Source organism: Bidens hawaiensis, unplaced genomic scaffold (assembly GCF_021521415.1).
Source record: "Bidens hawaiensis isolate Kalapana, Puna unplaced genomic scaffold, B.hawaiensis_p1.1 tig00025222_1, whole genome shotgun sequence".
Lineage (NCBI taxonomy): Eukaryota > Viridiplantae > Streptophyta > Magnoliopsida > Asterales > Asteraceae > Bidens > Bidens hawaiensis.
This window is the reverse complement of record NW_027494025.1, coordinates 35,703-61,802: the sequence shown is the minus strand read 5'-3', so window position 1 is coordinate 61,802 and position 26,100 is coordinate 35,703. Positions and strand designations below refer to the sequence as shown.

Sequence of the window (26,100 nt, the reverse complement as noted above, 5' to 3'; positions counted from 1 at the left end):
AGGTACAGTGTTAAGGCAAAACCCTCCACATACCTAACACCCGTAAAAAGTCATACCTCGGCACCCAATTGTAAGTCGGGCGCGGGTACAGTGTTAAGGCAAAACCCTTCACATACCTAGCGCCCGCAGGGGATTAAACGCCAGGAACACCTCGGCAACCATAAGTCAGGTGCGGGTACAGTGTTAAGGCAAAACCCTTCACGCACCTAGCCCTGCAGGGATTTAACGCCAGGGATACCTTGGGAGTAAAGTAACTAATAAGACGAAGTGCGGGTACAGCGTCAAGGCAAAACCCTTCGCATACCGAGCACTCCATAGGAATTGAAACCAAGAAGGATCTTCTGGGCCATGCTTGCAGAAACGGGATTAACATCCCCGCATAGCGGGAACGTCAAGAACTAGATTGTTTGAAACTTCAGGATGGAATTGGTGGTTATAACATGATTGATCACTATGTTCAAAACCACCAAGACCTCATGGAGAATCTACACAAAAGGTTCTAAACGCTCCTGACTTGCGGGGAGGTTACAGACCTATCCGCATCATCCCAGAGATCAAGCAGAACATTGGGAAATTCTGCGTGACATTGGGAAACCCGTGGGTAAGACTTCCCGCGGAAAACCCATAAAACTAAACCCTTTTCAAAAACCCCTTGCTTAAGTCCAAAAGTTCACCTCACTTTATTAAACATTCATGAGAAGAACATTGGACTGGGGGGACTTGAAGAGGTAGGTCCCAGCAGAGGTGGTTAGGACCCGCAAGACTCCTTAAAAGGAGACGTCTGCGCAGTTGAACACGCAAGACTCCTTAAACGGACGTCTGCGCAGTTGAACCCGCAGACTTCACCATAGGGACGTCTGCGCCGCGACCTACCAAACCCGCATGACCCACCACGCTCAGAGTTGTGACGACCTCACATGCGGTACGCAAGCTGGTCCCGCAGGAAATGCCTCCCTATGGTTTCCAAGTATCCGCCTGTTCCCGCAGGTGCGGATACCCGCCATTAGGGACTGGCCACCCGCGCAGCATGGCTACACGCATAAGGCTCAGACTCGTAATAATTCAATAGTCACCTGAAGAAGGAATGAGCAAAGCCGGGAACATTCCCGCATAAAGGCGGGAGGGGGAAAACTCCCGCCTAAATGAGCCAGTCCGTATAATAATGAAGGATCTTTTGTGTGATACCTGACGAGGTATGGACAAAAGATCTGACCAACGATACGACAGCTCACTGACAGCAGCATGGCAGACAACACGCCACAGCACTGTGACCAATAGCCGCCGCCTGCTCACCAACTCCTGCCATACCACGTGCCTAGCCTGTAGTTGGTGGAAAAGGAAAAGTGAACAGCACGCCTGGTCACTGTCAGCCGCTGCCTATCCACCAATTACCAGCAGAGCACGTGCGTAGGCCACAGTTGGCAGAGTAGTAGGCCGGCTAAACCTCCTTGGAAACCCACATTCGGCTATAAAAGACATTAAATGGTAATATCATTTCATCATCTAATATCTTGTATAATTTACCTGATAACTGCTCTAGTATTAATAATATACTTTTATATTCAAAGAGTAATATAGACTGATTCTCACGCCGGAGGGTGGTCACAAGGAGGAACCCCCCCCCCCCCTTTCTTAGTGACGAGCTCACGGTGTCTGTTTTGCAGGTTATCGGAAGAACCATCTTGCCGGAATTAACCCCTCGTGGGAAACGTCTATCTAACCCTCAGGTTACTCGTAATCTGTCGGGGTTCGACTGGTGTTTCTTCAGTGGGTTAAAACTTGTAGTAACGGTTACCTCTTAAAGCATGTAAAATTTATGTCTGTTCATAAATTATTTATTTGTTTTTGAATAATATATGAATGGTTAGACCATCAGTAGCGCATGCCCTTGGAAGGCGTCCTGGACCGATTGGAGACGCTGCTTGAAAGGTCTCGATTAGGTTGGGTCCTCATCGGACGAGTGTGGTGAGGTTGAGGTTGTATTTATTTATTTTTTAGACATATCTTTAAAGAAAGTGGTTGTGTCCCAAGCAATAATAACTTGTACACCACATTTACCATTAATTTATAAATTATTATTAATTTTGTAATCGAGTAATATAGATATTAGACAGATTACAGATATTGTCATTTATGTTTGTACTCAATTTTACGCTGTGTCATTTAGTTTTCAAAGTTGATCTGTATTGTCCTTTACGTTTCAAATCCAACAACATTTGTCCTTTGGCCCTAAATCGGACAGACATTGTTGGGTTTTGAAACATAAAAGGCAATACAGATCAAATTTAAAGATAAAGGACACAAGTTAGGGCCTAGATATTATTATGTAATGTTTTACGGCATCCAGACAAATGTGTTGAACAAAACAAGTCATCCAGACGAGTTTTGTGAACAAACAGGTCGTCCCCGACGAGTTTTGATGAACAAATAAGTTGTCCCTTGAGTTATTGGAAACACGTGTCGCCTACTTATTGGTCATACGAACACGTTGTTATGTCTTAGTAACACGTTGCGCCCAACGTGTTCAAATGAGACATTTCTCTAAACTCTTGATTTGTGGGATATAAACAGAATCTCTCTATATAATGGACGTCTATATAATGGACGTTATGAGAATTTTTCCAGATTTAAAATTAGTGTTTTTAAAGATGAAGTAGAAATTTGATTTGATAGCACTCTTGACAAGTTTATGATTACAATTAAAATTTTGAGCCAAAGATGATCTTCTATATAGAAAATTATTATACTTTGAATTTGAAATATGCATTTTAAGATCATATTAGATTTGAATGAATTCAAAAAAGACTTTCGACTTGTTTGGCATGCTTCATTACAATTTTGATCTAACAACAAATAAATTGTAGATTAAATTAACTCAACTTTAGATAAATGGATTCTAATTCTCACTAAGAGTGATCATGTTATAGGAGTGTGGGTGGGGTATTGTAGGGGGGTGTTTGAAGAAATGTAGGAATCAAGTGTGAAGTGTGGGGCATATATTTTATACACCAAACCAATGGATTTTAGAATTGATGGCAACTTATGAATGGGAAGATGATAAGAGTTTGTTAAGAGTTGTATTAAAGAAGCAAACCATTGAATTCAAAGCTAGAAATCAACACCTCTAACTAATAAATCATTCAACTAAACTTCTAAATGAAGCATTTTTCACACATAGTTCATCTATTGAAGGGTCATTATTCACAAGTACAAGTTTTGATATTATATGCTTTTTATCAACGCAAATAAGTAATAATTCTACGAATAATAGACTTAGTATTAGGTTGAGGCGGATATATATCTAGTTTAATAAATTAATGGGTACAAGTATACTTCAAAAATAAATGCAAAAATTGGTATATGAATGTAACACATCTATGACATATAAATTTCTTCAGAGATTCAGCTAATCTTTAGGATTTGCTTATCCGTTATGATCTTACACGTTGAAAAATAATTTATAGTAGGCATATTTAGACGAATTTAATGCAAATACTAAAATTTAATAAATAAAAGCAAAATAATAATGATATGTACTAAAATAATTTTTTTAAATAAATATACAGGTATATACTAATTATACCCACTTTTGACATATGCCAATGAGTGTAAATTATTTTTGTAGGGTTCTACGGTTAAGCAAGTGTGTTTTAATTTAGTGCAACAATTTTCAAATTCATTTCTACTTTAAGTTAAATACTCTTACATATTACTCGTATAAAAATTGTCAAATATACTTTAAATTAACAGCATCGATTAATCAGATATATCAGTCTATAAGATAGTGTACCTTTTACTGCAAGAAGCTAGACGTCACAAACCACCATGAATTGAAACTAAAATAGAAGACAACCGAAAGAACTATTAACAAAAACGAAACTTACACCAATCTCTCCAATCTATAGAAAGAAACACGACATGCACTTATCTGAGTTATAAACGGTCATTTTCTTGTCATTGAGATAACCGATTACATTAAATTCACTTCCAATAAAATTAAATGTAACACAACCTAAATTAGAGATGAACTCGGGACAAACCCGGTACCGATTCCGAAATTTGAATGGTATTGGTTCGGTACTGGTTTTTCATACAAAATTTAGGAAATACCGCTACCGTATCAATACCAAAACTCAAAATATGGTACTGACTCAGTAATGACAATAACGGTACCGAATTCAATACCAATTCAGTACTTGTAACAATCAGTACTGGTGTCAAAAACGCTCATCCCTAACCTAAATCGAGAAATTGTCATTGCATTACATGTTTCATATATTCGTTATAATCTAATCATTTTAGTCCCCAAAAATATTAACACACATCTCCCGCCAAAAAAAACAACTAGTCCAGTCGAAAACCATCAGCTCAACAACTTTCACAACACAAATTGACCAAAACACCCTTACCAATCTCCCACCCACCAACATCACACAAGGTCAAACCCGTAAAACCACACCATCTTCTTCACACAAATTCCGTTACACCCCATAACGGATACATATACATACTATTATGATTATAACTAACTCCATAATATAACCGTCATCACAAACACATATTATAACTTTCTCTCTCTAAAAACACCTTCACTTTCTCTCTCTAGATTAATTGAATCAAAACACAATGCAAAGTTATTCAGATAACCTCTGGTCAACGCTCGGTCAACGCTCCGATTTCGACCTACCGCCGCCGTACTCGTCACTGTTTCCGGCAACCACTCCACCGCACGTGTTCGCCGGACCGGTAATGGATTCGGTTAACTTCGCGCCGTTTCAAGACCTAATTGACCGGAGAAACTGGTGCTTAACGAACCTTCAACTCAGTGCTAAGCAAGCTGAAGCACTCAGGCAAGAGAATGTGAACCTGCAGATGGCCAATTGTGAACTTAATAAGCAGTTGTCTCAATTGCAATTGGCTTCTGGCTCGGTTAATTCATCGGTTAATGGTTCGGTGTCGAATGTGCGTGATTATGTGAGTGAAGGAAGTGTGAATAGGTTTGGGAGGGTGAGGATTGGGGAAATGAGAGGAAATGTGGTGCGGGAGAAGCGAGTGGCGCGGGGAGTGGAGAATGTGGATCCGGTGGTGAAGGATCAGCGGGTTAAGTTGCCGAAGAGTATTTCAGTTAGGTCGAATGGATACTTGAGGACGGTTATTGGTGGTGGTGGTGATGGAGGTGGAGGTGGTGCGGCTAGGGCGCGGGCTGGGGATCGGGTTAAACTCGGTTCGGATATGGTAAACCCTAACTTGATACTTAATTTTGTGTGTTTTGAGTAATTAGTATTGATTTGTTTCTATAATTATGATATTTTAGACTTGACTTGCATTTTAGCCCTAATTTATGATCTAATTTTCTTGTTTTTATTGTTTTAATTGGCGGTGTTCGTTATTTGGTTTGAAACCGAATGAATCGAAAATTGGAATAAAAAAAAACCGAATCGATTTGTTATTTGGTTTTGAAACTGAAACCGAATAACCAAGTCGGTTTTCGATTATGCAATTATGAGTTCGGTTATAACTCGGTTCAGATATGGTAAACCCTAACTAGTAGTTTATGTCTGAACTGAAAGGCTATAATGATTTTTTTAATTAGTTATAACTTGTAATTTATAATCACCAAAACATGTATTTTAGCCCTAATTCTAGAAAAAAAGAGTATGTTGTTAACCGAAAAAAAAACAGTTGGAGACCGGGAAAACCAAACCGAACAAAAACCAACAGTTTGGTTTAATGTGTTAGTTAAAAAAAAAAGTTGCGGTTCAGTTCCGATTTTACAAAGACCGAATAAAATGAACCAAAACGAACTTATAGATTTCATTTGGGTGTGCATTGTTTGGTTTGGGTAAGTTTTGAGCTAAAACCGAAACTTCGGTTTTGAATTTTTGAAAATCTTTCGGTATCGGTTTTGGTTTTCCATTTTCGGTTTGGGTTCGTTTTTCCGCTTTGCCTTTAACAAGAAAATATTGGGCCCAAATAAATGAATTTTGGCCTAAATCATTTTGTTATTTAATAAGTAATAATTATTTATTATTATACATTTAGACTAAAATATTTACGTTGCGTATTTATTAGTTGTTAAATTGCTTAAATTAAAAAATGAAAATCTATAAATTAGGTTCGATTTTTGCAGATTTTTTTATATGCAAAAACATAAAACCGAGCCATAGCTTTTTGCTTCGGTTAGGTTTATTCGGTTTCGGACTGTTTTTTCCGGATTCATGACCACCCCTGTTTTTTTTCTTTCAAGCAATTTATAAGAATTTACTAATATGTAACTCAATTACTTTGGTCCTAATATATAATTTTGGGGAAGAAAAAGAATTTGGCCCAAAACCGAAAAACCAAAATCGGACAGTTTTCAAAAAATCAAGAACTGAAGTTTCAGTTTTGTTCGGTTTTAACCCAAACCGAACCGTACACACCCCTAAATTGTTATTCATTATTTTATTTTCTTCATATGTTGTGATGCTGAAATTTTAATATTAATCAATCAGCAAAAGGTGTACGTCCGTGGTAAGAAAGAGGAACAGCCAGTGGAACTGAAGGTATACAACCAGGGTATGACAAAGACTGAGTTATGCAACAAATGGCAACAAACTGGTGCATGTCCATATGGTGATCACTGCCAATTTGCTCATGGGATTGAAGAACTCCGCCCCGTTATCCGCCACCCCCGCTACAAAACCGAAGTCTGTCGAATGGTCCTTGCAGGTGACCCGTGCCCGTATGGCCACCGCTGCCATTTCCGCCATGCTCTCACTGAGGAGGAGAAGCTCATGAGTTGAGTGTTTACTGGTATATCTCTCTGTGTATGGCAATTACTATACTTTTTTTAATAAGTTTTCTTTTTCTGGTAAAAGAAAAAGAAGTAAATAGAATTAGTGTTGTGATCACTTCATTAATCTTGATATGAATTTGAAGTGATTATTGGATTTTAAAAAGCAAGTTTTGTAATATACTGAAAGAGGAAAAGTTTGGTGGTATATGAATATGATGGATATGGATTAGTGGGTGACTTTGTTTGGTGGTTTTATTCATCAATCATCATCTATATTTCAAGCACTGGTTTTATTTCCATAAGTATTATCCACTTAATCACCACTATAAATGTGATCAACTAAGTTAGGTTATGGCACTTGTGTCTCATATCAATATTTTTAAATTGAGGATTAGGAAAGCCGAATAAATAATTGTATATATTGTTTTGAATGTGAGACGTAAGGAAGCTTTTTAGTCATGTATCTCTCTTTTTTTCGTTGATCATCTTTCATGCGTTATGTAAAAATATGTATATAGATCTTGAAATTTTTGCTTAAAACTAATTAGGTATTGAATCTAGGTTTTAATATGTGTCGATGTGTGTTAAGGGAGTGCTTGTAATATTATAACTTGTAAATGTGAAGATGGTATACTAATACAGTGTTAACTCTAGTCTCCACTAGATGACTTGAAACTTATAGGCCCATACTGTGTACAAAATCAGGCCCACTGTAGTGTTTTGTCAATGGCCCAATGGTTATATAACTAGACTAGACTAGACTCTAGAGTGTAATTAATCAGTTTATTTATTTATAAAATAATTGTATCACGTTACTCTTTAGATATGGCTTCACATTATTACTTACTATGTTTTGTAACTTTTCAACAAAGAAAAAAGTTAACAGTTTTTATTTGATGGCATGAAGAAAAATGATTAGTAACAGGTAAGACGCGATCTACTACCAAGAGCGAGTTAGTCTTCTATTAATTTCGAAGTAGATCTAGGTTTATAGTCATATGAACAATAAACACGGATAAATATGTCATGATCAAAACCAAAAACCATATAGGAACAATACACAGCTTACCTGCCACTTCATTGTAAATCGTTTGGATGTTTCTATGAAATATCATAAAATTTTGATTTGCTATAAAAGGTATTCTAATTTCTAAAAAAAAAATGTAACACTGTTTACGTTTGAGCTCTATAACCTACCTTAACATTTAAGGCACCCGAGTGCCCTCAGACTCCCGCTTTGTAGCACAATTCGTTCGTCAAGCAACAAGCCATCATATATTACGTTATAACAGTTTGTTGTGATATTGTCAATTAGACTCCATACTTTACAATCACCTTCTTACATTAGTGACATCCACACGTATTATAAGATATCAAGCCCTCATGCATACATGATATCTTCAAATGGTGTGTATGATAGCAAAGACATCTAACAATGCAATAGATACATGCATTGAGTAGCAAGGGTATGAAGTGTAACATATTAAATTATATGATTTCTATGTTGTTACGGTTATTTCGAGTTTCGACACAATAGAACGTGTTGTTGAATAATTGTAAATAAGTAAATATACGAAAACGATTAAAAGATATATATAGAAATGTTATAGCGAATAACTATGTATTTTAGCTTTATAAGAATGTAACCAATATTTATTAAAGTAAATGGACGATAAATAAATTTTTGATGTAGTTTGCCAATGTAATGTATATCTTTATAGGAGGAAGAGAATGGTTTAAGTGGAAACTTGCATAGAATTTTCCAGACAAATGTGTAAGGAAAAACGTGTCCTCGTTTCACGCCGCCTACGTGTCCACAAAAGTGAAGACAAAGATTGGACAGGTGGTGCTATTTTTCAACCATCAGCAGTAGTAGACTAGGCTTCTCGAGTGTCTAATGATTGAATATTTTCAGAATCATATCTATTTTCATTTATCATATAACTAGAGCGTTAATTTCGGACACGGCCCGAATAAATATAGGTTTTGAGTGTGTTGATGTCATACGTTTTTTAAACAGGTTGATCTGAACAAGACATGTTTAAATATAAAGCAACCGAATACGAGCTATTAAAATATAGGTTGACATATTAACCCGTTTAAAAGATTTAAAGAATTTAATATACTATTTTACATTGTGATTTTTCTATTTATCAATTTTGAAAATGAATTAATTTCTCTTTTAAACATTTTTATGTATTCTTTCTCTTTCAACAATTTTATTAATTTTGTTGATTCTAACTTCTGGTGCCCGTTTTGATCATTATTATTCGTTTTTTTTAATCTCAAACTATATATATAAACTTAAGTCTGCTAATTGGAAAGATTAGATATATAGATAAAAACAGCAAACAATTAAAATAATACAAATTACCCAAACAAAAAAGTTTCATATGAATCTGAGTAATTGATTATTTAAATTAACAGAATCACTACGTATTATTCATATCCTTAAACGACCATAAGACGGACGACCCAAAATTACACATTTTTAAGCGGATTCAACACGGCACAAATAAGTATACGCGTCAGATTAGGGTTGAAAGTTTTAACCCGTTAGCCCGAAACTTGTCTATCCATTTCGTTCTTTTGTCATTGAAGATGCTCTATTGTATTTTATATATACCATTCAAATCATATAACTATTTATATTTGTTATTATATAATACTTAAAAGAAGTTGTTTAAATGTATATATGTCTTTCTCATCTCATTCTATTCGATTTTGTAACATACAATGCATATAAGTGTTTATACTACTAGTTCTCTATGTAGAATTGATTTTGAATTAACCATCATGTATAAAGCACTGATGAATATAATTTGTTTTTGTATTTACAATACACATACGGGCAAAAGTATAATGTACAATTCTAACACGGGCATGTGTCTTGAAGTACTCTTTTACACACTGGTGGATCATATGTCTTCAAACAATATATTATGTGCAAAAGTTAATGTGTCATAACAAAGAATTATATATTTCAATAAACAAATCAAATAGTGCCGAATTTTTCAAATCTATTTCAAATTAAAACCCAGCCTCAAAAATTCAAAATTCATATAATTCTATTCGAAATTTAACTTGTTAAACACCTTAACGTGTGAGCTGATAATGTGACAATGTTCTCGTATTTTTGTTTCAAATTATAACTAATTTTGACTTTTAGTGAAAGTTTCAATTATTGATAAAATAAAAAACTAATTTGAAGTTGCCTTTATATATGCAACTAGAATTTAGGCCCACGCTTCGCGACGGGATCATTGAACAAAAAAAACATATGTAAAAACGTTAAACCACAAACGCATTGCGAGTTAATGCGAATTCATCCTGTATCAAGTTACAGCATTTAAACTAAACAAAAGAAATAAACAACTCAATGCCAATATACAACAAATTATCATATGTAAAACCAAAAAACTGGAACGTTATAGTTGTGAACCGATGCAAATTTTGTTAGTATCGACGGCACAAACATAAATTCGTAAACATGAATGTGTAAGAAAAAAGCATATTTTAAAGGCGCAATCGTCGAAGCGTGGATATATAACATGTAATGACGGGATACTTTTAAATCATGATAAAACTTTCGTCATTGTAAGACTAACTATAAGAAATACAAAAACAAAGTAAAAAAATAGTTTAACCGAAAAATAAAACATGTAAAATCGACATTTACCCAAATTTAAAGTTTAAAATTTTGTTTGTTAAATTTTTTTAATTAGTTTAATAAAAAAGTAAGTAAAGGTAATAAATACATAGTAAAAGTTAATTAATAAAAAAATAAAATATAATAAAATATTATTAAATTGAATAGTAAAATGAATAGTTATGAGGGGGGGGGGGAGAAAATCCCTCTTTTAATATATATAATGATTATGTACCACCGATTTGATAGCATATATTGATTAAAAACATTAATCATGATGTAATATAAACGTAAACGTGATGAATGGATTGAAGCAACGGCTAGGATTTAAAGGTGAGTGTAAGTCATCATAGACGGATGGATGATGGTAACTTTTTGATTTTCAACGTGTGGGTCCCCCAAGAATGGTTATTCCTTCATAATAAGTCCAATTACTTTCATAAAAGTCAACTTCAACGACATTTTATCATCAATCATTTGTCCATCAATAGCTTCTTCCATTTTCAATTTCTATTTCAAAAGATATCAAATAATAAGCATCTGAGTAATGAGTTTTAGCTCGATTAACATTATAATAAATTGAAGATTTAGTATGGACGTCGCAGTAGGTTTTTGAATAACGAGTTTTTCCTGAAACATGAGATTATAAGTTTAGACTACTTAGCGTTGACTACGATCGCAGACATATAAGATTGCATATTGTCACTAACCCATCTGATTATCTCCATTCATCCTCAAGAAAAAATCTAATGTAAGTGAGAAAATCTCATATCCCAACTCAACTAAATCGTTGGCATATTAAAGAGTTATTTGGACATGGGTAAAAGAGAAAAGGAAAAGTTGGAAATGAAGACTATTCCATTGTCTTGAGTTGGGTGATAAATTACTACAAACAAAACAAGATTCACATGCTTTCAGCTTCCCACTTTTTCTCTTCACTCCCACCCAACACCCTCATTTCTTGAGCCTTTTCACAATTCTTTATACGCTTCTCTATATATTTATACTTTTTTTGAACGGCGGTAAAAAATAATGTATAAATAAAAATGATATCTATATCTATAAATAAACCAATCTTAGTCTAAGTTGTTAAGACGAGAAATCAAATGAATTTATTTAAAACTACATAGTTTGAATCAATCGAGAACCTTCTTCTACAAAAACCGACTCCAAAGCAATTTTTTAACAAAAACTAATGCAGGTATCGATACCCTTGTTACCTATACTTTAAAATATCAAGGTTATGTTTTATGCATTGATAAAAACGGTATGTGATATGTTTTAAAGTATAATTACACATACGAGGGAGGCATTCTCAAAAACCATATTTTGACTGCACTTCAACTATATAGACAGTGACTATTACAAAGATCGTCTAGGCTCGATTCTTGGGTTCAAGTTCCATCCATGACAAAAGAAAATGTTTGCAAGTTGAACGAGAAAGTTTTTTCATATATGATGGGTTTTCTCATAATGATGACATGAAGATTGGTTGAGTCAGTGACTCGTTAGTGATATAAATAGCCGTTAAAGAAAATAATCTATAAATAGACAGGTCAGTTTGATAAAAGGATAGCCCCTCATTAACTAATTTTCTTTTATTAATTAGTCAGTACTTTTCTTTTGTCAATTACTTATAGCTTTTATGATGTGTTCTTACATTCAAGCTAAGCCAAATGACTAAATAAAAATTCAGTTTTGTTTCAGTTAACCGAATAACCTATTTCAACCCCCAAAAACTGGTTAACCGAATATCGGTTTAAATGTTTGATCGGTTAACTAATTCAACCCGAAATCGAATAGGAAGTCAGTTCGCCTTTTTCAATTATGGTTTAATTGGGTTCAAAACGAATAACAAACACACCCATTTATACATAGGGATGGGTCAAGGTTGTGACAGATTAGGCATTCTCAAACCCATACGTGGTTAGTAAAGCACATCCCAAACCCGTTGGGTATTGGGTAAACTGCGGGTTCCGGGTATACATGTTAATTTATTAAAAATATTCGTCGGGTATTTATATTTATCGGATTTTGACCAGCTATAACTAATCAATTACATCTGGTTAATACATAATCAAATGAGAAGTAGGAAGGCCGAAGAGGGAAAATGTTCCATGTGAACCTCACTTGCACATGACTTAGTCGATCATAAGACCATGCGGTGTGGGATTTATAGGGGCGGTGAAAGAGGTGGTAATGGTGAGGAACACTGCCCTGGGGCAGTATAGTGGTGGGGCGTTGTCCGAATAATGGGCGGTATGGGAGAATGTTTGTTGGCCCTAGTTTCCACCGGTAATGTTATCGTTCACATTTGAAAAAAAATTAATAACTAATCTATATAATACGCAACCCACATTCTTCAACACACTCTCATTTTCTCATCCAACCGACAAACACTCTTTTTATTTCAAAAAAATAGTACAATCATCAACTTTCCACAACCATGAACCCAAACGCGTGGGATCTGGCACAAATGTGATGGGTTAGTATACTAACAAACAACGACCCTATTAACCATTTCTTTTTCAACCAAAAAGGTCTTAAGACAATATAAAGCCGAACATAGGGGTGACTTTTTATGTCGGACGCTTGGAGGCAACACACAAGCTCATCAAAGTGGGCGTTCGTCCATATATATCACTTCTAGTCTAATTAATAGAAACAAATGTATCAGTTCTAAAGTCATACTTGTAAATATATTGCTTTTATTTATTGTATATCAGATATCCGATAAGTATTAGGTATGATAGAGACATAATTTTACGATCTAATATAAGATTTAGATTAAAAATGGCAAATTCTACTCACACACCATCTATGTCTATTAACTAGGCTTAATTACACACCATTCAGCATATGTTTCGTATGCTCAGCATACGATCCGTATGCTGAAATGACCAGATTCCACAAAAACGATGGCGAAAGATTCATCGAGTTCCACAACATTTTCTTCAACGTTATGCATTTCATCAACGAAATTTATCAATGTGGTTTGAAAAACAATTAAAAAAGTCTTTAGGTTGCATACCCCACTTAACAACATTTGGAATGGATGAATGGGAGAAAGAAGTTGAAGAAACACTAAGTGAACCCTGGACAGATTATAGATAATCTGGACAGATTATAGATAATCTGGGGGTTAAGTAATGTTTCCCACGGATGAGATCTAACTGAGAAGGCTGTTCTTCAGGAGACCTGCAAAACAAACACCGTAAGCTCGTCACTGAGAAGGGGGGGGGGGTTCCTCCTTGTGACCACCCTCCGGCGTGAGAATCAGACTAGATTGCTCTGAATATAAGTGTATATTAAGAGATTGCTAGATAACTGGGTAGCAGATGATCTTACCATTCCAAGATGTTGGAGTATTTATAGCCGAAGGTAGGTTAGAAGGTATAGCCGGCTGAATAGTATTCCTGTTCTACCAACAGTGGACTATGCACAGGCCATACTGGTTGGTGGATAGGTTACGGCCAACAGTAACTATGTCGGCTGCACTATTCCTCCAACTGTAGATTATGCACGTCCTACCTACTGTGGATTATACGCAGGCCATGCTGGTTGGTGAATAGGTTACGGCCCACAGTAACACTATTTCACCAACTGTAGGCTGCGCATGCCCTGCAGTAAGGGTTGGTGAGTAGGCAGCGGCTAATAGTGACAAACAGTACTAGAGGGTGCTCCTCCTCGTACTGTTGTCGGTGAGCTGTCACCCTGTGATTGGCTCATGGGCTGTTCTGGTCAGATTGTCTGTCCTATCCATACCTTGGTAGGTATAGTACAGATCTTTCAGAATCATACGGACTGGCTCATTTTGGCGGGATTGTTCCCGTCTTGCTCATTCCTTCATGTGACTACTGAAGTATCTATTGTCTTGTGCGTGTAGCCCTGCTGTCTGCGGGTAGCCTTCCCTGATGGCTTGTATCCGCAACTGCGGGAACAGGCGGGGTACTTCACCATTGGGAGGCTTTCCCTGCGTGTACAGCTTGCGTACTGCGCGTAAGGTTCTCTGAGCATGGTGGGTCCTGCGGAAGCAGATGGCCTTTGCGCAGACGTCCCTGTTCAAGGTGAGTCTTGCGGGACCAACTGGGCTCTGCTGGGACCTACCTCTTCAAGTCCCCCCAGTCCAATGTTCTTCTCATGAATGTTTAATAAAGTGAGGTGAACTTTTGGACTTTGAGCAAGGGGTTTTGAAAAGGCTTTTTAGTTTTAAGATTCTCCGTGGGGATTCTTCCCGCGGGTTTCCTAGTGTCACTTGCAAAAATTCCCGATTTTTTTGCTTGATCTTTGGGTATGATGCGGGTAGGTATGTAACCTTCTCGCAAGGCAGGAGCGTTGAGTCTTACTTGTATATAGTCTCCATGAGGTTCTGGTGGTTTTCAACATAGTGATCAATTATGCTAAGACCACCAATTCCATTACGGAGTTTCAAACAATATAATTCTCGACGTTCCCGTTATGCGGGGATGTTATTCCTCTATCCGCAAGCATTGCCTAGAAGATCCTTCTTGGTTTCAATTCTCTGCGGGTGCTAGGTATGTGAAGGGTTTTGCCTTAACACTGTACCCGCACCTGTCTTATAGTTACTTGGTTGCCAAGGTATTCTTGGCTTCAATTCCCTGCGGGTGCTAGGTATGTGAAGGGTTTTGCCTTAACACAGTACCCGCACCTGTCTTATAGTTACTTGGTTGCCAAGGTATTCTTGGCTTCAATTCCCTGCGGGTGCTAGGTATGTGAAGGGTTTTGCCTTAACACTGTACCCGCACCCGGCTTATGGTTACTTGTTTGCCAAGGTAAGGGGTGTTTTCCCGCTTACTTTTGAATCTTTTTTGAATTTTGAATTTCAAAATTCGAAGAGTTGGTAGAAAGATAGGAACAGTCCAAACGTCTGAAACGTCGTGCGACGGTTTCTTCTGACTGTGTCAGGACGTGCAAGAAGTTATGGTGACGTGACATTATATGGTCATTCCAGTCTCTTTTTCAGGCGCGTGGGCGCGATTTTTCGGGCGCGTGGCCGCGAAATTGCTGGCACACGTCCTGTCAACAGCTGTTGCCAGCCTGCTTTATGCCACGTGTCATAGTTTCATTGCACCTTCAATTTCTCTCTCCTCCGCATTAAATTCATCGCATTAATTGCGATTAGTATATAAAGGGGGAGAGGGCTGTTTACAATCCACACTTTCACCCTTCTCTTCTTCTTTAGCGATTTCCGGCAAATGCTCCCCCTTTTCAGGCTAGCATTTTCCCGAAATCGCTTTCTTTTTTCTGCACAATGTCTTCTCGTGATCTTGAGTCTTCGGCCGATGACAAGAGTACTGCTGGTGAGTGCCAGTGTGCTCTGCCCGGCGATCAGTACCGGTATGTTGTTAGGAAGTTCATGCTCGATCCTCTCGAGCCTGAGTTTCCTGAACCCCATCAGACCGTGTACGATGCCCCCAGTGGCAAGATCGGGGTATATGCTGCATTCTTTGTTTATTGGAACCTTAGGTTCCCATTGACAAAGTTTGTTTACCGTGTCCTCGAAAAGCACGGTGTTCATCTGACCGAGCTGCACCCAATGGCGATCGCGAAGATTCGCCACTTCGAGTGGGTGTGCCGGATATTGGGTGTTGAGCCCTACGTGGACCGCCTGATGACCTTCTATACTTGGAGGTGCATCCAGGGGTGGTACACCCTGACAACCCGAATCAAGGGTTTGAAGATTTGCGCGACAGAGCGCAGTCTCCGATCGTGGAAGCGGGAGTTCTTCTACATTTCTGCTCGCGCCGTCCCCATTGCCATGAAGTTTAAAAATGGCCAAGCCATTCCGAGCCACCACGCCACAAACTACCAGGAGGCGGAATGGTTTGCAAAGATATCCCTGGTCCAATCTCCGGTTTTCCGGTTTCCGGAGTCCGGGATGGTGATGTTGGGGATGAGCCGAGTGTGGAAAGAGGCTGACGCGCAAAAGGTTCCAATCGTCCTCGAATACGGTTCGAACTCTATCCCTTACGGTATGCTCCGTTTCTCTTTGCTTATACGAGTTTATCTTCTAACTGTTTATTTTCTTTCAGAGGGGAACAACTTGGAGTCGCTCCTGTACCCGCGGGAAGCTGACGGTCCCGCGCGGATGGGTACTCGTGCTCTAGACGAGAACGAGTTGCCCATCCTGGAACAAATGGCGGATCGGTTTGTGGAGGTCTATCCGCCGGGCCAAGAGATCCTGAGCCACCGGCGGCCAGGTAAGGCGATATTCTATCCTCAACCCCTCAATGCTGTACCCGCTGCTGGAATTCCTTACGTCCTTTCTTCTTCTGAGGAATCCGCAGATGGTCCTCCGCTAGTGCGGAAGAGGAAGGCTGCCGGCGGGAAAGGGAAGGAGAAGGTGGCCTCCACAGCTGATCCGGTGCTTCTATCTGACACCGAGTCAGATAATGAAGAGGTGGCGGGGAACCCCGGTGGTGAGAAGACCACTGCTCCGGAGGCTACGACTGTTACCTCCGGAGAACCGACGACGACGGTGACCGGCATCAAGAGACCGGCCCCATCGGGCTTGTCCCCGCCCCTCCGTACGTTCAGGCTCAAGAAAACCCGTAAGTACAAACATTCTTTTTGTAGATTTATCACTTCATAAATTTATCAACACTTGTCTTCTTTCTGCAGGCGTGGATGTTGACGCATTCTAGGGTGGAGCGCAGGGGAGTACCTCTCCGCCAATGACGGTAGGCTCGGTCAACCTACCTGAGGCGTCGACCCAGGCACCTTCGCCTGCTTCCGCTGGTCCAGTTGCTCAATCCTTTGAGCCAACTGTTCCAGCCGAGATGACGTCACCGCCGGCGGTGAGTGCAATTTTTACAGCATCGTTCACCGAGCCGGCGGTTACTGTTGCTGCTGACTCTTCGGCGGCGTCCGCGGCGGACACCATGCCTCCGCCATCGACTGCGGCGGAAACCATGCCGCCTCCGCCATCGGCCTCGACGGCTGGACCTTCAGGTACGCGCGGGGCTTCTCACCGATCTTTGTTACCTTCCCATCTGCCTGACCTTTTGGATGGATTTCCCTTAGGTTCAGGTGATGGGTTCGGTGGCTATCGGCCTGTGATCGACCCTACAGGTGCGTAGGGTTCTTTTGTCCTTTATGTAATTTTTATCATCTTTTCCTAACTGCTTTGTTTCTTTTGCAGTGTCGGATTCCAATGAAGTGTATGTTCCAAGATGGAACATACGCCGAGGAACAACCCTTCGCACACCTGTGGAGTGCGTGGACTGGGCTCGCCACGCTGCTCCCCATGGTGCGTTGGGGGAAGCCATGGTTAGCTACCAGGAGGGTAGGCTAACCAACGAGCTTCGGGTTCTCCTGGCCCGGATGCAGCCACGCGTCGAGCTGCTTTGTCGTGAAAACGACAAGTTGAAAGCAGCTCGCGTTAAAGAAGTATCTCAGGCGCGTGCTCTCCGGGAGGAGAACCAAAAACTGACCGCAGTATCTGCGGAGAAGGAGAAGGCCTTCAAGGCCCTCGAGGTTGAGGTTCAAGAGCGACTCGAGGCCCGCTCCAAGGCTGCCCAAGCTGTTAACGAACAGCTTCGGCTAGCTAAGGAGACTGCGAGGAACGCGACCGAGAGGGCCACCAAGGCTGAAGCTGTTGCTGAGCCTCTCCGCCTGGAGAATGAAGAACTTAAAGCTAAGTTAGAGGCTCTTCAACAGGCTCATGATGCCTTGGCTATGGAGGATGCGAAGAAGCTTCAAGAGATCCTGGACCAGAGGGGTGTGCTTGCGCATACCGAACGGAAGCTTAAGGGCGTTGAAGAGGCCGCTGCAAAGGATGTGCTTCTCGCCAATCTTAATAAGAACGAAGCTGAACGCGCCTGCACCCAAGCTCTGGCTGCCAAGGAATGGCTTCTTCGAGAAGCGTTGCCTCAGGTATTTTAGCTTTATGTCGTCACGCTTTCCTTTGTAGAATAGTTCTTTTACTTGTACATTTTTTGTAGGTTGTGCATCGGGTCTTTTCAGAGACATCTTACGACGATGCTATGAGCGCAGCCCTCAACGCTTCTCATGAGGATGGGGAACGGACCGGCTTCCTGCTTGGTCTAGGGTTTGCTGAGAAAGGCGTCCCGCCTTCCAACTTCCCTTTGTATAACGCGGATACCGAAACTATTTATGACCAAGCAGTGAACCAGTATGCTGCCTTCCCGCATCCAGTGGTGGAGAAGGTAAATGAAATTGCTGCTGCTGATGATGGGCTTGCTGTCCTTAGAGCTTTCCTTGAACCGTCACCCTCTGCTGATGGTGCGGGTCCAAGTGGGAGTGGTCCTGAAGCATGATCCAAAAGATCCCTTTCCGCCACTAGCGTAGATATTTGCTCTTGTACTTCTTTTGTATGCGGGTATATACCCAGCAATGTTTGTAATATTCAAGTTGATGAAATAAAGAATGTGTTTGTCCTTTTCTTTGTTTATTTTACGCATGTTTACACTTAGCAATTTTTTTAGTACTTAGATAAGTTAACTTTTTGACATGGTAAATTATAAGTTTATTTTTGCTTCCTCTTTCATGATTGTGCGGGTGGGACCGTCACTTGCACTTAGTAGGATGGCTAAACTTACATTTATCCCGCGTGGAAGTTTTCCTTATCTTTTCCTTGAAATTTTCTAAGTGTTCAGAATAAGTTAACCTTTGAACGTGGTAGATGATAGGTTGAAGTTTTGCTTTCTTGGTTGTGATTGTGCGGGTAAGACCGTCACTTGCACTTACAAGGATGGCTAAACTTTACTTACATCTGACCTGCGTGTAGGTTTTCCTTATCTTTTTAACATTTTTAGCGTTGTGTTTATGCGGGTTTTGCCGCCTTCCACACGCAATTACTTACTTCTTCACGCATTGGTGCGGTGAATACCGGCACATGGGAAGTTCATAAGTTAAAGGTTAGGCTATCAACACATTGTGTAAGGAGAATCATTTCCATTAGAAGTGGCTCTAGGCCTTTTCTTTACAAGTTTGGAATTGATCTACATATAACATTTGCGTAATTGAGCTCCATTCCATGTTCTTGGGATAGGAGTGCCATCGAGCCTTTCAAGCCGGTATGCGCCTTTTCCCAGGACTTCTTTGATAATGTATGGCCCTTCCCAGACCGGGGCCAGCTTTCCTGGGCGCTCTTGGTTTGAAGCCTCGTTGTTACGCAGTATGTAGTCTCCTTAATTGAAGTTGCAGAGTTTTACCCGCGTGTTGTAGTACTTTTGCATTTGTCGTTTGTAATTTTCTTCACGCACTGCGGCTAAGTCTCTGCGTTCCTCGGTTAGCATAAGGTCTAACCGTCTTTCCGCATCATTGTCTTCTGGCTGGATCAAGACCCTTGGTGAGGGTAAACCAATTTCGACTGGAATCATAGCTTCAGTGCCATAAGTGAGACTGAACGGGGTTTCCCCCGTACTGGCCTTTTTCAGCGTTCTGTTTGCCCAAAGGACGTGCGGGAGCTCGTCCACCCAGCCGGATCTGTGTTTCATGAGTCTTTTCTTTATGCCATCGACGATGCTCTTGTTTGCTCTTTCCACCTCACCATTACCTTGCGGGTGTGCCACTGAGGTAAAGGTGTGGGTGATTTGAAGTTCTTTCAGCCACTGCTGTAGCTTCTTGTCAGCAAAGTTGGTGCCGTTATCGCTCACCAGATTCTGTGGAAGTCCAAAACGACAGATAATAAATTCCCAAATAAATTTTTTAATATGTTTTGCTGTTGTTTGGGCTAAAGGTTTTGCTTCTATCCACTTGGTGAAGTAATCGATGGCTACCACTAGGAACTGAACATTTCCTGCTGCTGTGGGAAATGGGCCTGTCACATCGATGGCCCACTTCTGAAATGGCCACGAAGAAGTGACTGGAACAAGTTCGTTCTTCGGGCGATGCGTGTTGGGTGCGTAAAGCTGGCAAGACCTGCATTTTCTAGTGTATGCCAGTGCATCCATATGCATCCCCGGCCAAAAGTATCCCGCATTGTTCAGCTTAGCCACAACAGCGCGGGGACCTGCGTGAACCCCACAGATGCCCTCGTGTACTTCCCTTAAGAGGTAGTCAGCATCTTGGTTGTCCACGAATCTTAAAAGTGGGCCAAGAAAGTTACGTCTGTAAAGGTTGTCATTGATGAGTTGATAATTTAGTGCTTTACAGCGTAGTTTTCTTGCCTGTGTTTTTTATTCTGGTATTGTTCCTGCTGCAAGGTAATTTATTATTGGTGTCATCCACGTTTCTGTACCGGTTTGGATGACACAAATTTCCTTGTGCGGGACTGATGGTGCTTCGAGGAGTTCAATGCGGATGTCCTTTCCCAAGTGGGTGAAGGCCAGTGATGCAAGCTTGCTTAACGCATCCGCAGATTTGTTTTCGCTGCGCTTAACGTGTATGACTTTACAATCATTAAAATCACGCATAAGGGTTTTTGCCTGGGCGAGGTACAGGGCCGTTATGTCGTTCACAGCCGTGTACGTCCCATTTATTTGGTTGGCCAACAGCATGGAATCCACGTGGGCTTCCAAGTTTTTCACTCCCATTTTACGCGCAATTCTCAATCCGGCCAAGAATGCTTCGTATTCGGCTTCGTTATTCGTACTTGGGAAATCCAACCGAATAGCGTAAGTATATTCTTGGCCCGCTGGGTTGGTTAATTTTAACCCTGCGCCTGAACCCTCGTTGTTGGCTGCTCCATCAGTATAGAGTCGCCAGATATTGTTGATGTCCTGTGCTGGAGAGGGTTGAGCCTCCTCCTGGCACTCTTTTTCCCACGTAGCGGGGACTTCTGCAATAAAATCGGCCAGGACCTGGCCTTTTATGGCTGGTCTTGGCTTGTACTTAATTGCATATTCTCCCAGTTCAATTGCCCATTTGGCTAGATGTCCCGATAATTCGGGTTTGCCTAGAACGTTTGAGAGTTTGAAGTTGGTGAGAATGGTGATTGGGTGGCCCTGGAAATATCGTCTTAACCTGCGTGAAGCGTGTATAAGTGCTAAGACTAATTTTTCGAGGGTAGAGTACCGGGTTTCTACGTCTGTTAGTACACGGCTAACATAATAGATTGGCATCTGGATGCCTTTTCGTTCTGTTAGCAGTACTGCCCCGGTTGCTCTATCTGTTGCGGAAAGGTATAGGATTAACTCCTCTCCCGCTTGTGGTGCTGTAAGTGTTGGGAGTTCGATCAGGCGTGACCGAATCTCCTGAAAAGCTGCTTCCGCTTCTGGTGTCCAGCGGAAGTGCGTTTTCTTTAAGCAGTTTCTTAATGTTGACACGAAAGGAAACGACTTATCTGCATGGTTTGCCAAAAAGCGATTAAGTGCGACTAGTCGTCCATTCAGTGTCTGAGCCTGTTTGATGGTGGTAGGTGATTCCATTTTAACAATGGCTTCGACCTTTTCAGGGTTCGCTCTGAAGCCATCTTTAGTAACAATGACTCCCAAGAACTTCCCTTCTTCCATCCCAAATGAACACTTGCTCGGGTTGAGCTTCATGTTTATCTTTCTGAGCGTGTTGAAAGTTTCTTCAATGTCTTTCAACATCGCTTCTGGCTCGGGGCTTTTGATGACCAAATCATCCATATAGACTTCCAAGTTTCTCCCGATTTGGGCATGAAACTCTTTGTCCATCAGGCGTTGGTACGTGGACCCTGCATTCTTAAGTCCGAAGGGCATCATTTTATAACAAAATGTACCATCGGGCGTCCGAAACGCGGTTTTGTCCTGGTCATCTACGGCCATGTGGATTTGATGGTACCCCTTATACGCATCCAAGAAGCATTTAAGGCGAAATGGTGCCAACGAATCCACCTTAAGATCAATTTCTGGTAACGGATAACAATCTTTGGGGCATGCTTTGTTCAAATCTTTGAAATCTATGCACATGCGCCATTGTTTGTCATTCTTCGGTACCATTACGGGATTTGCAACCCATGTTTGATATCTACTAACGCGTATGATGCCTGCGTCAAGGAGTTCCTTGACTTGGGTTCTACACGCGTTAGTTTGTTCAGGCCCCATTACTCTGCGCTTTTGTACGACTGGCGTAACTGCCGGATCGCACTTGAGCTTATGCTCCGCCTTACTTCGGGGTACACCAGTCATGTCAGCTGGTGTCCACGCAAAGATGTCAGCGTTTTTCTGCAGTAGGCGTTTGAGTAAGGTGCGGGTGGGATCAACGATTGTTGGTCCAATGGTAACGGCCTGGTCGGGGTATTTGCCATTGAAGGCCCATTTTTCCGGTTCGGTGATGGTTGGTTTAGCCATCTTTGATTGGGGTTTAGATGAGACAGATGCGATGCATACCTGGGGAATGCCAGTGATCATCGCCACACCCTCAGCTGTTGGCCATCCCATCATGCCGTGGACTGAAGATACCACGGCGTTGAATCTTGCCATCCCGTCTCTCCCGAAGAGGATGTCGTACGTGTGGTGTGGCTTCCTCATCACGACAAAGTCCACATCCTCTGTGCGGGAGTGTTTTCCATCTGTAAGAGTGACGGGGAAAGATAGGATACCCAGGGGGGTTTCTGTACTGCCGTCAAACCCTTCCATTGAAGCGTAGACCGTTTCCAGGCGTTCTTTGTCTTCATCATCCAGCTTGTCAAAGAACTGCCTGTACATCACCGTCGACGAAGCGCCGTTGTCAACAAGAGTGCGGGAAGTGATGTAATGCCCCAGCTGGCTTTTGATGACGATGGGGCCTTCTTTGCTGGGGCCTCCTGGCACTCGCGGGAAGCGCACCTCAGCTTCCTTCCACGCGCATGGTTCTGTCGCTCGTCTTTTTCTTCCTCCGACCTTGCCATGAACCATGTTGATGCTGATGTCGACGGGCTTTCATCCGTTACCTCTGTACCGGTTGTCACTTCTTCCTCCCTTCCTGATTGATGCCACAAGATGTGCAAGTCTTCCATCCTTGACAAATGCTTCAACGATGTCTTTCAAGGATGTGCACTCTTCAGTACCATGACCCTTTGTCCCGTGGAAATCACAGGACTTGCTTTGATCCGCATTAGGTTTCTGCCGGATCAATGGGGCTTTTGGCCATGGCAATTTTTCTGTGGCAAATATCTCCGTGACGCTCTTGGTGAGTGGCGTCCACCGGTTTTTTCGGTTTGAAGGGTGTGTGTTGTCCCTTCCGCCAACAAGAGGGCGAGAGCTGGATGAGGTGTCAAAGTTTACCCTTGACTGCCAAATACCTAGCCGCCTCTTTTTGTTCTGCCGGGCGGTCCTAACGTTGTTCTCCCTTGTCCTCTGCGTGTAGAGGTGTGTACTCTGGGGAAGATCCCTTCCCAGTTGCTTTTCCGTCTCGGCAAAGCGCTTTGCCGCTGTCATGATGGCATCCCAAGTTGATGGCATGCCATCTTTACCCGTCAATGTGCGGATAAGTTCTGGGTATTCGGCGCCTTGGATGAAGGCGGCGCGAACCAGATCCTCACTTATGTTGTCGAGACTTAGATTTTTGGAGTTGAAGCGGGTGATGAAGTCTAGTAAAGATTCATCCTCCTCTCTCACGCAGTTGAGGATCGTCCACTGCTCTTCAGTGTACTTCCTCTGTTGGCTAAAGTGCTGGCTGAACTTGTTCTGAAAGTCCGCCCAGTCATATATGTGGTGGATCGGTAAACGATCGAACCATGCCCTGGCCGCTCCGACCAGAGTCATCTGGAACATGTAGCACCACGTGGGTTCCGTCCAGTTGCTGACGGTAGCCCCCGCAATGAACCTGTTCAAATGGTCGTTTGGGTCGGATAGACCATCATAAGTGCCAATGTTGGACATCTGTTTGGCACTTCTCGGGGCGATTGCTTCCGCAATGTCCCTTGCGAATTTCGACTTTCCTGCATTTGTAGCAGTTGGTCTAAAGGTTTTGGAGAAGTCACGCGGGTTTCTCTCCGCGATTGGTTTAAAAGCTTCCCCAAAATTCCTTTTTGGTTGGACGTCCGTTTCCTTACGCTTCCCTTTCGCCTTATGGCGAGGGTTCGCGTCGGTATCGGACTCCAATTCGTCTGAGTACTCGCAGTCACTGCTCATATTGAGGTGTTGGCGAGTACTGCCGAATTCGTCAGCCTGTTGAGCTGAACGCAAGCGTTCATCCAATTCGGCTTGGAATTCTCTTTGCCGTGCTTCGGCCCACGCCTTCACTTGATCTAGTGTTTGGTGAGGGGCCCTTGTTCGTTTTTCCAACTGGGTGTCGGTGAACCCCAGTGGAATATTTACTGCACTTGCTCCGGCCTTGGTGGTCGGAGTAGTGTTCGTAAGGATTGTATAACTGCCGGTGTCCCCCCCAGTTGCTGGGGTTGTTACCGGGGTTTCTTGGTCGGTTACTGGCCTTTGGACCGGAGTAACGTTAACCATTTCTTCAGAAATTGTGAAAAAACTAAAATAGTTCTAGCTTTTATGCACGGATGGCGCCAATGAAGAAACACTAAGTGAACCCTGGACAGATTATAGATAATCTGGACAGATTATAGATAATCTGGGGGTTAAGTAGTGTTTCCCACGGATGAGATCTAACTGAGAAGGCTGTTCTTCAGGAGACCTGCAAAACAAACACCGTAAGCTCGTCACTGAGAAGGGGGGGGGGTTCCTCCTTGTGACCACCCTCCGGCGTGAGAATCAGACTAGATTGCTCTGAATATAAGTGTATATTAAGAGATTGCTAGATAACTGGGTAGCAGATGATCTTACCATTCCAAGATGTTGGAGTATTTATAGCCGAAGGTAGGTTAGAAGGTATAGCCGGCTGAATAGTATTCCTGTTCTACCAACAGTGGACTATGCACAGGCCATACTGGTTGGTGGATAGGTTACGGCCAACAGTAACTATGTCGGCTGCACTATTCCTCCAACTGTAGATTATGCACGTCCTACCTACTGTGGATTATACGCAGGCCATGCTGGTTGGTGAATAGGTTACGGCCCACAGTAACACTATTTCACCAACTGTAGGCTGCGCATGCCCTGCAGTAAGGGTTGGTGAGTAGGCAGCGGCTAATAGTGACAAACAGTACTAGAGGGTGCTCCTTCTCGTACTGTTGTCGGTGAGCTGTCACCCTGTGATTGGCTCATGGGCTGTTCTGGTCAGATTGTCTGTCCTATCCATACCTTGGTAGGTATAGTACAGATCTTTCAGAATCATACGGACTGGCTCATTTTGGCGGGATTGTTCCCGTCTTGCTCATTCCTTCATGTGACTACTGAAGTATCTATTGTCTTGTGCGTGTAGCCCTGCTGTCTGCGGGTAGCCTTCCCTGATGGCTTGTATCCGCAACTGCGGGAACAGGCGGGGTACTTCACCATTGGGAGGCTTTCCCTGCGTGTACAGCTTGCGTACTGCGCGTAAGGTTCTCTGAGCATGGTGGGTCCTGCGGAAGCAGATGGCCTTTGCGCAGACGTCCCTGTTCAAGGTGAGTCTTGCGGGACCAACTGGGCTCTGCTGGGACCTACCTCTTCATCCGGCCAAGAATGCTTCGTATTCGGCTTCGTTATTCGTACTTGGGAAATCCAACCGAATAGCGTAAGTATATTCTTGGCCCGCTGGGTTGGTTAATTTTAACCCTGCGCCTGAACCCTCGTTGTTGGCTGCTCCATCAGTATAGAGTCGCCAGATATCGTTGATGTCCTGTGCTGGGGAGGGTTGAGCCTCCTCCTGGCACTCTTTCTCCCGCGTAGCGGGGACTTCTGCAATAAAATCGGCC

At 41.9% G+C, this 26,100-nt stretch overlaps 1 protein-coding gene across 1 annotated transcript; it reads left to right on the top strand.

The window, feature by feature from the left end:
* The first annotated feature begins 4,589 nt into the window (after positions 1–4,589).
* Positions 4,590–6,867, top strand: LOC143571204 (zinc finger CCCH domain-containing protein 15-like). Its single transcript, XM_077056689.1, has 2 exons — positions 4,590–5,235; positions 6,495–6,867. Exons 1-2 carry the CDS (start codon positions 4,627–4,629, stop codon positions 6,783–6,785), a joined length of 900 nt encoding a protein of 299 aa, XP_076912804.1. The 5' UTR covers positions 4,590–4,626; the 3' UTR covers positions 6,786–6,867.
* The last annotated feature ends 19,233 nt before the right edge of the window (positions 6,868–26,100 follow it).

Bases quoted from the DNA above. Each gene is read 5' to 3' on its own strand.
- LOC143571204 (XM_077056689.1), top strand. From the start codon at position 4,627: ATGCAAAGTTATTCAGATAACCTCTGGTCAACGCTCGGTCAACGCTCC. The intron at 5,236-6,494 runs GTAAACCCTAAC...TTAATCAATCAG, and splicing joins TTAAACTCGGTTCGGATATG to CAAAAGGTGTACGTCCGTGG.